At 53.4% G+C, this 15,992-nt stretch overlaps 1 protein-coding gene across 1 annotated transcript in view; it reads right to left on the bottom strand.

Moving 5' to 3' along the window:
* LOC141978982 (uncharacterized) overlaps nt 1–6,590 on the bottom strand; it is a 29,093-nt gene extending 22,503 nt beyond the window's left edge. Inside the window, exons 1-3 of the mRNA XM_074941422.1 lie at nt 6,517–6,590; nt 5,731–5,823; nt 4,923–5,039 (exon numbers count right to left, since the gene is read on the bottom strand). Of these exons, the coding sequence (XP_074797523.1) occupies nt 4,923–4,956 (34 nt within the window). The 5' untranslated portion in view covers nt 4,957–5,039; nt 5,731–5,823; nt 6,517–6,590. The remainder of the gene's footprint in view (nt 1–4,922; nt 5,040–5,730; nt 5,824–6,516) is intronic.
* Nucleotides 6,591–15,992: the final 9,402 nt, after the last annotated feature.

Here is a 15,992-nt window from a genome sequence, read left to right as displayed (position 1 = left end):
TCATGTTATCTCTACAGGTACTAATCCGGAGAGTGGCCCAGATGATACATCTGAGGCAAGGGAACAGAAGGAGACTCTGCCGATTGGAAGGCATGAGATGCACTTTCCTAGGGATGGGGGTTCCACGACCACCGCTCCCAAGAGGAGGCGGCGGGTGGTGGTCGTCGGGGACTCTCTCCTCAGGGAGACTGAGTCATCTATCTGCCGCCCTGACTGGGAAAACCAAGAAGTCTGCTGCTTGCAAGGAGCTAGGATTCATGATGTGACGGAGAGACTGCCGAGACTCATCAAGCCCTCGGATTGCTACCCCTTCCTGCTTCTCCACGTGGGCACCAATGATACTGCCAAGAATGACCTTGAGCGGATCACTGCATACTATGGGGCTCTGGGAAGAAGGATAAAGGAGTTTGAGGTGCAAGTGGTCTTCTTGTCCATCCTCCCTGTGGAAAGAAAAGGCCTGGATAGAGACCGTCTAATCGTGAAAGTCGATGAATGGCTATGCAGGTGGTGTCGGAGAGAAGGCTTTGGATTCTTTGACCGTGTGATGGTGTTCCAAGGAGGAGGAGTGCTAGGCAGAGAGGGACTCCACCTAATGAAGAGAGGGAAGAGCATCTTCGCAAGCAGGCTGGCTAACCGAGTGAGGACGGCTTTAAACTAGGTTCACCGGGGGAAGGAGACCAAAGCCCTGAGGTAAGTGGGGATGTGGGATACCGGCAGGAAGCACGAGCAGGAGAGCCCGAAAGGGGAGGGCTCCTACCTCATACTGAGAAAGAGGGACGATCAGCGAGTTATCTCAAGTGCCTATACACAAATGCAAGAAGCCTGGGAAACAAGCAGGGAGAAATGGAAGTCCTGGCACAGTCAAGGAATTATGATGTGATTGGAATAACAGAGACTTGGTGGGATAACTCACATGACTGGAGTACTGTCATGGATGGATATAAACTGTTCAAGAAGGACAGGCAGGGCAGAAAAGGTGGGGGAGTTGCACTGTATGTAAGAGAGCAGTGTGACTGCTCAAAACTCAAGGATGAAACTGCAGAAAAACCTGAGAGTCTCTGGATTAAGTTTAGAAGTGTGAGCAACAAGGGTGATGTCATGGTGGGAGTCCGCTATAGACCACTGGATCAGGGGGATGAGGTGGACGAGGCTTTCTTCCAGCAACTCACGGAAGTTACTAGATCACAGGCCCTGGTTCTCATGGGAGACTTCAGTCACCCTGATATCTGCTGGGAGAGCAATACAGCGGTGCACAGACAATCCAGGATGTTTTTGGAAAGTGTAGGGGACAAGTTCCTGGTGTAAGTGCTGGAGGAACCAACTAGGGGCAGAGCTCTTCTTGACCTGCTGCTCACAAACCGGGAAGAATTAGTAGGGGAAGCTAAAGTGGATGGGAACCTGGGAGGTAGTGACCATGAGATGGTCAAGTTCAGGATCCTGACACAGGGAAGAAAGGAGAGCAGCAGAATACAGACCCTGGACTTCAGAAAAGCAGACTTTGACTCCCTCAGAGAACTGATGGGCAGGATCCCCTGGGAGAAAAACATGAGGGGGAAAGGAGTCCAGGAGAGCTGGCTGTATTTTAAAGAATCCTTATTGAGGTTACAGGGACAAACCATCCCGATGTGTAGAAAGAATAGTAAATATGGCAGGCGACCAGCTTGGTTTAACAGTGAAATCCTTGCTGATCTTGAACACAAAAAAGAAGCTTACAAGAAGTGGAAGATTGGACAAATGACCAGGGAAGAGTATAAAAATATTGCTTGGCCATGCAGGAGTGAAATCAGGAAGGCCAAATCACACTTGGAGTTGCAGCTAGCAAGAGATGTTAAGAGTAACAAGAAGGGTTTCTTCAGGTATGTTAGCAACAAGAAGAAAGTCAAGGAAAGTGTGGGCCCCTTACTGAAGGAGGGAAACAACCTAGTGACAGAGGATGTGGAAAAAGCTAATGTACGCAATGCTTTTTTTGCCTCTGTCTTCACGAACAAGGTCAGCTCCCAGACTGCTGCACTGGGCAGCACAGCATGGGGAGGAGGTGACCAGCCCTCTGTGAAGAAAGAAGTTGTTCGGGACTATTTAGAAAAGCTGGATGAGCACAATTCCATGGGGCCGCACGCTCTGCATCCGAGGGTGCTAAAGGAGTTGGCAGATGTGATTGCAGAGCCATTGGCCATTATCTTTGAAAACTCATGGCGATCGCGGGAGGTCCCTGATGACGGGAAAAAGGCTAATGTAATGCCCATCTTTAAAAAAAGGAAGGAGGAAGATCTGGGGAACTACAGGCCAGCCAACCTCACCTCAGTCCCTGGAAAAATCATGGAGCAGGTCCTCAAGGAATCAATTCTGAAGCACTTACACGAGAGGAAAGTGATCAGGAACAGTCAGCATGGATTCACCAAGGGCAAGTCACGCCTGACTAATCTAATTGCCTTCTATGACGAAATAACTGGCTCTATGGATGAGCGGAAAGCAGTGGACGTGTTGTTCCTTGACTTTAGCAAAGCTTTTGACACGGTCTCCCACAGTATTCTTGCCAGTAAGTTAAAGAAGTATGGGCTGGATGAATGGACGATAAGGTAGATAGAAAGCAGGCTAGATTGTCAGGCTCAACGGGTAATAATCAAGGACTCCATGTCTAGTTGGCAGCCGGTATCAAGTGGAGTGCCCCAAGGGTCGGTCCTGGGGCCGGTTTTGTTCAATATCTTCATAAATGATCAGGATGGTGTGGATTGCACTCTCAGCAAGTTTGTAGATGACACTAAACTGGGAGGAGAGGTAGATACGCTGGAAGGTAGGGATAGGATACAGAGGGCCCTAGACAAATTAGAGGATTGGGCCAAAAGAAATCTGATGAGGTTCAACAAGGACAAGTGCAGCGTCCTGCACTTAGGACGGAAGAATCCCATGCACTGGTACAGACTAGGGAAAGAACGGCTCGGCAGCAGTTCTGCAGAAAAGGACCTAGGAGTTACAGTGGATGAGAAGCTGCATATGAGTCAACAGTGTGCTCTTGTTACCAAGAAGGCTAACAGCATTTTGGCTAGTACAAGTAGGGGCACTGCCAGCAGATCGAGGGACGTGATCGTTCCCCTCTATTGGACATTGGTGAGACCTCATCTGGAGTACTGTGTCCAGTTTTGGGCCCCACACTACAAGAAGGATGTGGAAAAATTGGAAAGCATCCAGCTGAGGGCAACAAAAATGATGAGGGGGCTGGAGCATATGACTTATGAGGAGAGGCTGAGGGAACTGGGATTGTTTAGTCTGCAGAAGAGAAGAATGAGGGGGGATTTGATAGCTGCTTTCAACTACCTGAAAGGGGGTTCCAAAGAGGATGGTTCTAGACTGTTCTCAGTGGTAGCAGATGACAGAACAAGGAGTCATGGTCTCAAGTTGCAGTGGGGGAGGTTTAGGTTGGACATTAGGAAAAACTTTTTCACTAGGAGGGTGGTGAAACACTGGAATGCGTTATCTAGGGAGGTGGTGGAATCTCTTTCCTTTGAAGTTTTTAAGGTCAGGCTTGACAAAGCCCTGGCTGGGATGATTTAGTTGGTGATTGGTCCTGCTTTGAGCAGGGGGTTGGACTAGATGACCTCCTGAGGTCCCTTCCAACCCTAATATTCTATGATTCACTCCTGCTCCTAACACAAGAACTGGGAGTCACCGAACTAAAGTCCTAGGCAGCAGATTTAAAACAAATCAAAGGAAGTATTTCTTCACACAAGTGACAGTCAACCTGTTGAACTCTTTGCCAGAGGAAGTTGTGGAGACCAAGACTACAACAGGGTTCAAAAAAAGAACAAGACAAATTCATGGAGGATAGGTCCATGAATGGCCATTAGCCAGGATGGGCAGGGATGATGTCCCTAGCCACTGATTGCCAGAACCTGGGAATGGACGACAGGGGATGGATCACTTGTTGATTGCCTGTTCTGTTCATTCCCTTTGGGACACCTGGCATTGGCCACTGTCAGAAGACAGGATACTGGGCTAGATGGACCTTTGATCTGACTCAGTATGGCCGGATTTATGGACTAGGGAATCTAGCGAGTCCAATGTAATGGGTGGGAGTATGAAAATTAGAAGCTATAATTCAGGAGCAACAGACTCTAATTAAGGCAGAATGTGAAAAATAAGAATCAGGTCATGTGACTTCAGGAATGACGCACTCCCAAGCTCCAAAGAGCCTGCAGAGAAGAGAGATTGTGGCTATTACACATGGTAAAGGAGGAGCAAGACTCTCCAAGTCTAAAGAAGTTTCACTATCAACCTAGGCCATTTTCACATGCACGGGGGCTATCCAGATCAGCAAGGAGTTGTGTCATCTGTAATCCTGGGTGAGATTCAATATTCTGATGCTGGAGCTCCCTTGTCTGGATTCTCCCAGCCAGCATTCAAGGATGCACTGAATGTCTGTGTGATAAGAAAAGGAGGACTTGTGGCACCTTAGAGGATAAGCTCAAATAAATTTGTTAGTCTCTAAGGTGCCACAAGTCCTCCTTTTCTTTTTGTGGATACAGACTAACATGGCTGCTACTCTGAAATCTGTGTGATCAGTAACCCTGGACCAGCAGCTCTGACTCCAGCAGCCTGCTTGTTACACCCCAAGCACCTTCTGGTTTGGGTGGAGTAGGCTCAGGGTTTGAGAGACGGTCAGGGGTAGGAACCTTCTGTTGGTTATGCTGGACCTAACCCCCAGTTTTACTTGTGCTACCAGGAGATATTTGACACTGTGCGGTACTGCTCTTGTGCTATGCTCCCAAAGTGTTCTGCAGGAGGAGAGGATAGAGTGATATTGTATGTGTCAGTGGCATGTTGAGGTGATGCAGAAATAGGGTAGAGTAGAGGTGGCATTGTGGGGGTGGCGTGAACCTTATCTGTTCATTTCCCCTTCTAATAACCGAGGGCACAGAAATCCTTACCCAGCGAGGTCACATTCTCATAGTTCTTCTGCATGACGTCTCTGCAGAGGGTTCTCTGAGCGGGGTCCAGCAGAGCCCGCTCTTCTACACAGCCACCTCCTCGAAGGTCACTGGCCTCTGAAAGAGCAAGAGTCCCACACTCAGTACCTGCTGCCCCACTCACAGCCCCACTATTCGTGGGGGAGAGGAGCCAAACGGAAGCACTGGGTGGATCGCAGTCAACAGAGTCCCACCCCCACCCCGCTCAGAGCATCCAGGAAACACCAGGGTGAGAGGAAGAAGAGAGAGCCGCTTGTCTCTCTCCCAGCTGATCCATCACACACCTACTAGCCACAGACTGCTACAGGAGATGGAGCCCCTAGCAGGGCCCAGGGAGAGCTCCCTGGGAGGAAGCCCAACACCCTCCTCATTTTGAGGAGTTGGATATGAAGTGAGGAGCAGCTTCCCTAAGCCTGACTGGTGGGTGCCCCTTTCATCTCTCACAGCAGCCGCTGATTAGTCTGGTCGGGCTCCAGCACTATGAGTCTGGTCAGTTTTCCTAGCCCCATGTGGGTGGGTTATTTTCTGTTTCACAGATCAGGGCATTTCCACCTCCGAACCTCATGGGTCTGTTCCTAGAATCTAAGCCCCTTATTAAACAACTCCCAGCAGCTTTGCCACCCCCTGGCCTCCTCCCTTTCTCCACCCTGTGCATTTCCTGCCCCGCTCCAACCTCCAAACCAGACTGTGCAAACCTTCCCATCTCCGGTGTATTTGCTGTCCCTCTCCTCAGCAGGAACCCCCCCCCACCCTCACCCCAAATCCCTACCTGAGCTGGCTCCACTGTAGCCATGTCTCTTCCCTGTGCCATGGGAGGATGGGATGAGCTGGAGCGAAACATGGATGTTATTCTGCAGCCTGTCTGGGAGAGAAGGGCAGTTGTGGAAGTTTCAGAACAGGCTTTACTTCATTTCACATCACTATTCCCCCAGGCTCCTTCCCTGCAGACAGACATGCTAGTTTCTGCCATGCTGGAAAAATGCTTGATCTCTTTATTACATTGCAGACCTGGCCCCTCCTGCCAGGCTAAGCCCACAGAGACATTTTTACCCTCCCTTCTCCCTCCCCCCGCCCCATAACAAAGTCTCTGAACATAAGGCTAGAAAAAAGCAGAACCAAAGGAATCACTTTGGATGATTCCCTCTGACATTGACCCTATGGGAGCCACACCCCAGCAGAAGGGATATGGGGTCAGGAACTGGGTTTTCCTCTGTCTGATCCTCATCTTATTCACAGGAAAGTGACTCTACCCAGGGTGCAGTAATACATCTGTGTGGGCAGATTAGAGATCTGGAAATCTCTCTTGAAACTCTTCTCTCTCACGGCCCCTTTCAGTCTCTCTTTCTCCTCTCTCTTTTTCCCTGTCCCCTCTCCCTGCCCATCTGGTAGGAAAGTCCCATTCCTGGGTTGTTTGCTCACCATGGCTAGATTTGCTCCTGCAACTGCTAATGGGAAGAGAAATGGAGGGGGGTGGGGGTGGGGGAGAGTTGGCCTGTTTGTGTAGAGTCATTTTAATGCCAGACTCCAGCATTTTCCCTTGGTTTCTTTTAGTTACCTGGAGTCTCTGGCTCAGAATTTAGTATTAACAGGGCCCAGGGCTGCCCTATGGGGTTAGTACCAGCTGGAGAAAGTCATCACCTGGGCTGGGAAGAGAAGAAGCTTTAATTAAAAGGTCACTTCCCAGCACAGAACCCTGGCTGGGGGAGCAGCAGCTGCTAAGCCTGGTCTCCAAGATCACAATGGAGGCTGCAGTGTCTGACCCAGGAAGTTGAACCCCAATATCCTGAGTAGAGAGGGACAGAGAATTTGAGCAGCCTTCCCTCCTTTAGCTCTCTGGGGAGAGCAGCTAATGAGAGCCCCTCCTCACAGGAAGAATCTCATTTTCCCCACTGTCCATCTGGAGTCATTCCTTGTCTTTCCATGCAGTGACTCTGGAGTAACAATGGTCTCAATGAAACCAGATTCAGAAAGAATTAATCCAGAAGGCTGTGGAAGAGACCATTGTGTGGCACTGCTAACCCCCTGCCCACCGCTGTCACCCCTGAGATAAGGACTGGGGGGCAGAAAATTTCCCAATGGAATTGGAAGTTTCTGCTGTTTTCAAGAGGGGAGAAAAGCAAAATCTGTGATTTTACCTCACTGTGTTTGATTAGTGGACAGAAAGTTATCACAGTGACTGGGCGTGGTTGGGGAATACCCCCAGGATATTTTCACAAGCTGATCAGGGAGAAGGAGTGAAGTCAGGAGCAGCCCCCAGAGCCCCCAGCCAGGGGCCCCCAGACACCCCTCCAGTACCTGGAGCCCAGAGCCCCCCAGCCAGGGTCCCACCAGATATTCCCTGGGACCTAGCCCCCACAGTCCCTGGCCAGGGACCTCAGATACCCCTCAGAGATCCACCAGCCAGAGAACCCCCACCAGACCATCACTGCCAGGCTGGGAATCCCAAAGGGTTCCCCCGCACCAAGAGCCCCCAGCAGCCAGGGACCCCCCACTGGAAACTCAGTCCCTCACTGTCTGCCTACGACACCCTGCCTGCCCTCCAGTGGGATCTGCCATGCCATTTTGGCTGGGACCCCCTGATGGTTTACCATGGGACCCCTCAGTCTGCTTGCCTGGATCCCAATAGGATCCCCTGACCTAGTGCCGGGGATTCCCCCCTGCCCCCCCAGCTCTGTGCACTGGGTACGGCAATGATCCCAGGAGCCAGCGGGGGAAGCCCAGAGAGAGCCCCTGGCACAGCACCAGGTACCCTCTAACCCCCTTCCCCACCCCCGAAGAAACGCCCACCCCCACTGTTCTGCAGCCAACAGGCCCCTGGCGATACACACCTCCAGGACCCATTGCCTCAGGGCTGGGCACATCAGAACCACACCCCGAAACCCCAAACCTCCAGAACCCACCAACCTGACTAGGGTACCCCCTGCCCAGCCACCCAGAGGCCTCCCCCTACCACAATGCCCCTTCAGCTCCCGCTGCAACCTCCGCACACAGACACCCAGCCCCAGCAACAGTGTTACCTCATAGTGTCTGATAAATGGATAGAAAGTTATCACCACCCCCTGCTGGCCAGTCACACATGCAGAGGGAGCCCTGGGGATGCTTCTTTAACAGGAGAATGGAAGGCCTGGAGGGCCAAAACAGGTAAGAAATTTCCATGCCCTGCCACCAGCAAATAATCATAGAATATCAGGGTTGGAAGGGACCTCAGGAGGTCATCTAGTCCAACCCCCTGCTCAAAGCAGGACCAATCCCCACTTTTTGCCCCTGATCCCTAAATGGCCCCCTCAAGGATTGAAGTCACAACCCTGGGTTTCAGAGTAACAGCCGTGTTAGTCTGTATTCGTAAAAAGAAAAAAGAAAAGGAGTACTTGTGGCACCTTAGAGACTAACCAGTTTATTTGAGCATGAGCTTTCGTGAGCTACAGCTCACTTCATCGGATGCATAGCATATCGTGGAAACTGCAGAAGACATTATATACACACAGAGACCATGAAACAAAACTTCCTCCCACCCCACTGTCCTGCTGCTAACAGCTTATCTAAAGTGATCATCAAGGAGGGCCATTTCCAGCACAAATCCAGGTTTTCTCACCCTTCCCCCCCCCACACACACACACAGACACACATACAAACTCACTCTCCTGCTGGTAATAGCCCATCCCTCTTTGAAACCTCTCTTTATAATGCGCATGATAATCAAGGTGGGTCATTTCCAGCACTAATCCAGGTTTTCTCACCACCACCCCCCCCACACACACACACACACCCCTCCAAAAACCACACACACAAACTCACTCTCCTGCTGGCAATAGCTCATCTTACAATGTGCACAGCACTAATCCAAGTTTAACCAGAACGTCTTGGGGGGGGGGGTTTGTAGGAAAAAAACAAGGGGAGATAGGCTACCTTGCATAATGACTTAGCTACTCCCAGTCTCTATTCAAGCCCAAATTAATAGTATCCAATTTGCAAATGAATTCCAATTCAGCAGTTTCTCGCTGGACTCTGGATTTGAAGTTTTTTTGCTTTAAGATAGCGACCCTCATGTCTGTGATTGCGTGACCAGAGAGATTGAAGTGTTCTCCGACTGGTTTATGAATGTTATAATTCTTAACATCTGATTTGTGTCCATTTATTCTTTTACGTGGGAGTCTTTTACGTAGAGTCTCACGATATGCTATGCATCCGATGAAGTGAGCTGTAGCTCACGAAAGCTCATGCTCAAATAAACTGGTTAGTCTCTAAGGTGCCACAAGTAACCCTGGGTTTAGCAGGCCAATGCTCAAATCACCGAGCTCTCTCTCCCCCCGGCCACCATGAATCCACCCCACAGTTGGCTACATCTTAGCACTGTCAGAAGCAACCCCCACAGAGACCATTTGTCATGGGGTTTGGGATACTTCTGGACCCACGCTGCATTCAGAGTGATCTCCTCATCTTGTGCCAGCCTGGAGAAAACAAAAGGATCCAGCCAACTGGGAACCAGCTGGGAACCACTGATCCCCCAAACAGGGGGAGACCTCAGGATTTGATGTGTATTAAATATGTGGCTGATCTCTTTCATCGGCAAACATTTTAACAGAGATACAGAGGGGAACAAATGATTCTCAAAGGGGAGGGGAAAGATGATCACTGGCAATTTAACCCCCTGCAACCTCCAGGATGAAGAACGACTCAGGGCCACAGGTTCCCTCCAAGGAAGGAGAAGTTGCTGGGATTTAGGAACATGGGGAACAGCCCCAAACCCAAGAGGCTTTTTAATTGACATTTGATAATGACATAGTGAGAGGGAAAACCTGAGTTTTGAGATCAATGTTCAGAAATGAAAGAGAAAGGGAAGAAATCTGAAGGATTTTGGATCCATTTTTGCAAATTATAGAGAGGAAAGTGGAAATTCAGAGGGATTTTATATCAGTTGTTGATCTGAGGTAAAATCGGAGTGTATTTCACATCAATATTTGATATATGAATAGAGCGGAAATGGGCAACAGTTGCGAACATTTCATATCCATATGCAGGAATCTGAGAAAAGGTGTAAATATGAGCTGTTCTTAGTATTTTATAATTAGAGAGATAGGGAAAAATCTCAGGACATATAATTAGAAATAGACAATTAGAGAAAAACTGGGGCAAACGTTTAGCGTATTTTATATCCATCCTTGAGATTTGCAGAGAACACATATCACAAACGACACAATTGAGAACATGAGAGGAAAAACACTAAGATCTGAGGGGATTTTATATTGCTATTAAATAATTAAAGGGAAAAGGGGGACTGTTTGAAGGGATTTTATATGACTGTCCAATACATAAACAGAAAGTGATGGTGTCCCCCCCCACCACCATTCACGTGGGCAGCAGGGAGCCCTCTGAGGAGCTGATTGAAGAGGGCAAGGGAGGGGGAGCTGGAGGCTGGTGAGGGGCCAGCAGTGGGGGATGGGCAGGTGACTAGCAACTGATGGCTGGGGGCAACTGTGTTGGCAGTTCGGGGGCAGCGATTGGGAAAGCGGGGTCTGGGGCTGTGCCCATGGGGGACACGTGCTCCTCCCTTCCCCGCCCACCCCCACTCCGGGGGCAGCCATGTTTTGGGGAATGACTCCAGGCAACAATTTCCCACCTAAACAAGGACAAATCGCTGCAGATAAAACGGGTGGGAAAATCCCCCCACATCGGAGGAGATTTTAAACGGACATTTGAGAATTAGGGAGAGACCGGGGGGGATGAGGAGAGACGAGAGCGCGGATCATTTGAGGGGAAAGGGGGGGAATCGCCCCGGAGTTTGCAGCCACGTGTGAGATGCTGAGAGAGAAAAGGGGCAGAACCGGAGGGAATTTGTACCCGGGCTGAGAGGCAAGTGGCACAAACAGGGACAGGATCCAATTAACCCCCCCCTTCCCCCGCCCGCCACTTCCCCCCCGGGAATTCAACCCCCCCCCGACCTTCCCCCCCCCGCAACTCCGGCTTCTCCCCCCCCGCCCGGCACCCCCCAGGGGACCCCCCGCCGGGCCCCAGTCTCTGCCCCCCCATCCCAGCGGGGCCGGGGGCAGATCCTGGCGGCGGCTCCGCTGGGGCTGAGGCGGCTCCGAGGCTTCTCCCCGGTTCCCGGGGGCAGAGAGTCGGTTTCCTGCCCCCCCCCCGGGGTCTCTCACTCACCGGGGGGCTCCGGCTGGGGGCGGGGGCGGGCAGGGCCCGGGGCTGCCCAGGGGGCTGGTCCCGGCTGCAGAGAGGCCCCCCCCCGGCCGGGCACGGGGGGGTTAATGACGGGCCCCCCAGGAGGGAGCCGCAGCTGCCCAGCCCGGGCTCCCGGGTCCCACGGAGGCAGCAGCAGCGTCTGGCCCGGGCCCGAGCCCCGCCCCCAGGAGCTGCCCCGCCCCCGGGCCGTGCCCGAGCCCCGCCCCCAGGAGCTGCCCCGCCCCCGGGCCGTGCCCGAGCCCCGCCCCCAGGAGCTGCCCCCCCCCCCGCGCCGTGCCCGAGCCCCGCCCCCAGGAGCTGCCCCGCCCCCGGCCGGGCCCGAGCCCCGCCCCCAGGAGCTGCCCCCCCCCGCGCCGTGCCCGAGCCCCGCCCCCAGGAGCTGCCCCGCCCCCGGGCCGGGCCCGAGCCCCGCCCCCAGGAGCTGCCCCGCCCCCGGGCTCTGGGCTTTGTTCTCCCGGCTCCGGCCTCCCGGGCCCCCAGGTTCTCCACCCCTGGTCTGGGCCCGGCTGCAAACCCCGCTAGGGCTCGCACTGAGCATGCGCAATAACAGCTGCGGCAACCCTCCCTTACCTGTGCCGGGGAGGGCGGAAAGGCCCCCCGGGGCAGGCTGGGAGATGTAGTTCCTGACCCTCCTGGGAGCGGAAGTGACGTTCGGAGGGGGGGGACCGAGGACGAGCCGGGGGGCGCTACGGCTCGCGCGGGGCCGTTGGAGCCTCCCCCGGAGCCGGAGGAGGGTTTTGTGTCTCCCGGCTCTGGGCATGCGCAGGGGGCGAGTCGGGCATGCGCAGAGGCGCAGCTCACCCGCGGCGGCGGGGCCGGGCTGGGCCGGAGGGTCCGTGCCGGGGAGCCCGTCATTCACCCCCCCGCGCCCCGCTCCCGCCCGCTGCGGAGCTGCAGCCTCCAGGCCCCGGAGCGAGCCGCGGGGGCGGGGCCGGTGTAGCTGCCCCTCCCCCCCCCGCAGCCTGGGGCCCACTCGGGCCCCCCGGCCCCTCCCCGGCGGGTTAGCGGTACTGTTGGGGGCTGGGCATACCCTCGGTAACTCGGGAGGGTGGCAGACCGCCGGCGTCGAGGGAGCCCTGCTGCTCTTGGCCCCGATAAACCGAGGCCCCTCCGCTCCCGCGCTGTGACCCGGCCCGACGCGGAGGGAGCCGGCGCACGGACAGGCAGGTTGGCTCTCGGCTCGCCAGCCAGGGCCGGCTTCGGCCCGGGAAGCGGACAGATAGGGCAGAAACGTTTAGCAAAAACCAGTAACCAATAGACCCAAATGAGGCTCGGGCAGTGCGACTGCGGGAAAACGCAACCGGCTGTGCGGGGCACCAGGGAATTGGTTGCGTAAGCGTGTGTAGTGAAGTAGGCAATGGTATCAAATGTACACTGGAACCTGCATGCGGGGCGGCAGGATTTGAGACAGCCCAGTCTCCCTGCGGCCTGTTCGGGGCTCCAAATAAATCTCCCTGCTGCTCCGCCCCGTTGTGGTCATTGGCGCGACGCACGCCGGGCAACGAACCCGGCTGTTGCTTGCCTCGGGCACCCTGTGCCGGCAACAGGACTCCCTGTGCCGGGGTCCCCAACGCGGTGCCCGCGGGCGCAGTGGCACCAGCTGGGGCAGTCGCGTGCGCCCGCAGGACACCGCGCCGCCGAAATGCTGCCGCCGAGTGCGACCACCTGAGAACCGCCCGCCGATATGCCACCCCCAAGCGTCGCTGTTTCTCAGCGGTATTTCGGCAGCGAGGCTTCTTTCCACTGCCGCTTCTCGGTGCCATTTTGGCGGCAGGGTGTTTGGCGCTCGCCACAGTCTGTTGGGAATAGGAACGTGCTGTTCCCACAGAAAGGTTGGGGACCACTGCTCTATGCTATTATCTGAATCACGGCTGAAGATTTTGAATAGAAACTTAGCCAGAACTGATCCCTGGAGAACCCCACTCGTTGTGCCCTTTCAGCCTGACTCAGCCCTTTCAGCCTGTGAATCACTGAAAACTGCTGTTGGAACTGTTTTCAGACTAGTTTTGCACCCATCTTATTTTAGCTCCATCTACGTTGCATTTCCGTAGTTTGTTTATGAGAAGGTCATGGGACACAGTATCAAAAGCCTTACTAAAGGCAAGACAGACCATGCCAACCACTTCCCCCCATCCACAAGGCTTGTTCCACTGTTAAAGAAAGCTATCAGTTTGGTTTTACATGTGAGACTGCTTGAATTAGCTACATGAGATGTCCTTTTTTACAAAGTAGGACCTCTCGCTGCTGCATATGTTTCTGGATGGTAGAAGGCCCTGGAATCTAATCACAGAATCAGAGAATATCAGGGTTGGAAGGGACCTCAGGAGGTCATCTAGTCTACACTACAAAATTAGGTCGCATTTATAGAAGTCGATTTTTTAGAACGCGATTTTTATACAGTCGATTGTGTCCCCCCCCACATAAGACGATTAAGTCGGTGGAGTGCGTCCACAGTACCGAGGCTAGTGTCAACTTCTGGAGCATTGCTCTGTGGGTAGCTATCCCACAGTTCCCGCAGTCTCCGCCGCCCATTGGAATTCTGGGTTGAGATCCCAATGCCTTATGGGGCAAAAAACATTGTCGCGGGTGGTTCTCGGTACATGTCATCAGCCCTCCCACCCCCCGTGAAAGCAACGGCAGACAATCGTTTCATGCCTTTTTTCCTGGGTTACCCGTGCAGACGCCATACCGCGGCAAGCATGGAGCCCGCTCAGCTCACCGTCACCGTACGTCTCCTGGGTGCTGGTGGACGTGGGACTGCATTGCTACACAGCAGCAGCTCATTGCCTTGTGGCAGCAGACGGTGCAGTATGACTGGTATCTGTCCTTGTCGTCTCCGGGCTGCTCTTGGCCGGCCTCCATGAGGTTGGTTGGGGTGCTCCTGGCAGATCTTGGTGAGGTCTGTTGGGAGCGCCTGGACATAAATGGGAGTGACTCAGGTCATTCTCTTCTTTAAGTTTTGTCTAATGGAGATTCAGTGCTGCCTGGACTATTTGCAGAGGGATAGCTCAGCGGTTTGACCATTGGCCTGCTAAACCCAGGGTTGTGAGTTCAATCCTTGCGGAGGCCATTCTGCCTCAGGCTGCTCTCCCAGCCAGCAGCACCGCAAGCACCCAGGAGACGATGACGGCTAGCACTAGTGCTGCACTGTCTGCTGGCGAGCACCCAGGAGATCATGATGGCTAGCCGTCGTACTGCACCATCTGCTGCCAGCCTCCCCCTTGCTCCTCCCTCTGTGAAAGCAATGGCCGACAATCATTTCGCGCCTTTTTCTGTGCGGGCTCCATATTGCTGTCAGCATCGTCATCCACCTGCCGCTTCCGCTGCCACTCTGCTCTCCTGCTCATGCCATATCATGGCAAGCATGGAGCCCACTCAGATCACTGCGGCAGTTGTGACCGCTCTAAACACCACGTGCATTATCCAGCAGTGTATGCAGAACCAGATTATCTAGCATACAGATAATACAGTGTATACAGAACCAGAACCTGCAAAAGCAGGCGAGTAGGCGATGGCAGCGCGGTGAGAAGAGTGATGAGGACATGGACACAGACTTCTCATAGTACAGGACCCAAAAATTTGGCCATCCTGGTGGCAATGGGGCAGGCTCATGCCATGGAACACCGATTCTGGGCCTGGGAAACAAGCACAGACTGGTGGGACCGCATAGTGTGGCACATCTGGGACAATTCACAATGGCTGCGAAACTTTCGCACGCGTAAGGGCACTTTCATGGAACTTTGTGACTTGCTTTCCCCTGCCCTGAAGCACCAGAATACCAAGATGAGAGCAGCCCTCACAGTTCACAAGCGAGTGGCGATAGCCCTGTGGAAGCTTGCAACGCTAGACAGCTACTGGTCAGTTGGGAATCAATTTGGAGTGGGCAAATCTACTGTGGGGGCTGCTGTAATCCAAATAGCCAACGCGATCACTGAGCTGCTATCAAGGGTAGTGACTCTGGGAAATGTGCAGGTCATAGTGGATGGCTTTGCTGCGATGGGATTCCCTAACTGGTGGGGCAATAGATGGAACGCATATCCTTGTCTTGGGAGCGGACCACCTTGGCAGCCAGTACATAAACCAAAAGGGGTACTTTTCAATGGTGCTGCAAGCACTGGTGGATCACAAGGGACGTTTCACCAACATCAACGTGGGATGGCCGGGAAAGGTGCACGATGCTCGCATCTTCAGGAACTCTGGTCTGTTTGAACAGCTGCAGGAAGGGACTTACTTCCCAGACCAGAAAATAACCATTGGGGATGTTGAAATGCCTATAGTTATCCTTGGGGACCCAGCCTACCCCTTAATGGCGTGGCTCATGAAGCCATACACAGGCACCCTGGACAGTAGTCAGGAGCTGTTCAACTATAGGCTAAGCAAGTGCAGAATGGTGGTAGAATGTGCATTTGGATGTTTAAAAGCACGCTAGGGCAGTTTACTGACTCAGTTAGACCTCAGCAAAACCAATATTCCCATCATTATTACTGCTTGCTGTGCGCTCCACAATATCTGTGAAAGTAAGGGGGAGACGTTTATGGCGGGGTGGGAGGTTGAGGCAAATCGCCTGGCCGCTGATTACACGCAGCCAGACACCAGGGTGGTTAGAAGAGCACAGCAGGGTGTGCTGCGCATCAGAGAAGCTTTGAAAACCAGTTTCATGACTGGCCAGGCTACGGTATGACAGTTCTGTTTGTTTCTCCTTGATGAAAACCCGCTCCCTTGGTTCACTCTACTTTCCTGTAAGCCAACCGCCCTCCCCTCCCCCTTTGATCACCGCTTGCAGAGCCAATAAAGTCATTGTTGTTTCAAATTCATGCATTCTTTATTAATTCTTCACAC

This window comes from Natator depressus, chromosome 28, assembly GCF_965152275.1.
Source record: "Natator depressus isolate rNatDep1 chromosome 28, rNatDep2.hap1, whole genome shotgun sequence".
NCBI classification, from domain to species: Eukaryota; Metazoa; Chordata; order Testudines; family Cheloniidae; genus Natator; species Natator depressus.
Note: the sequence above shows the minus strand (reverse complement) of the source record. Positions and strands in the feature narration are given on the sequence as shown.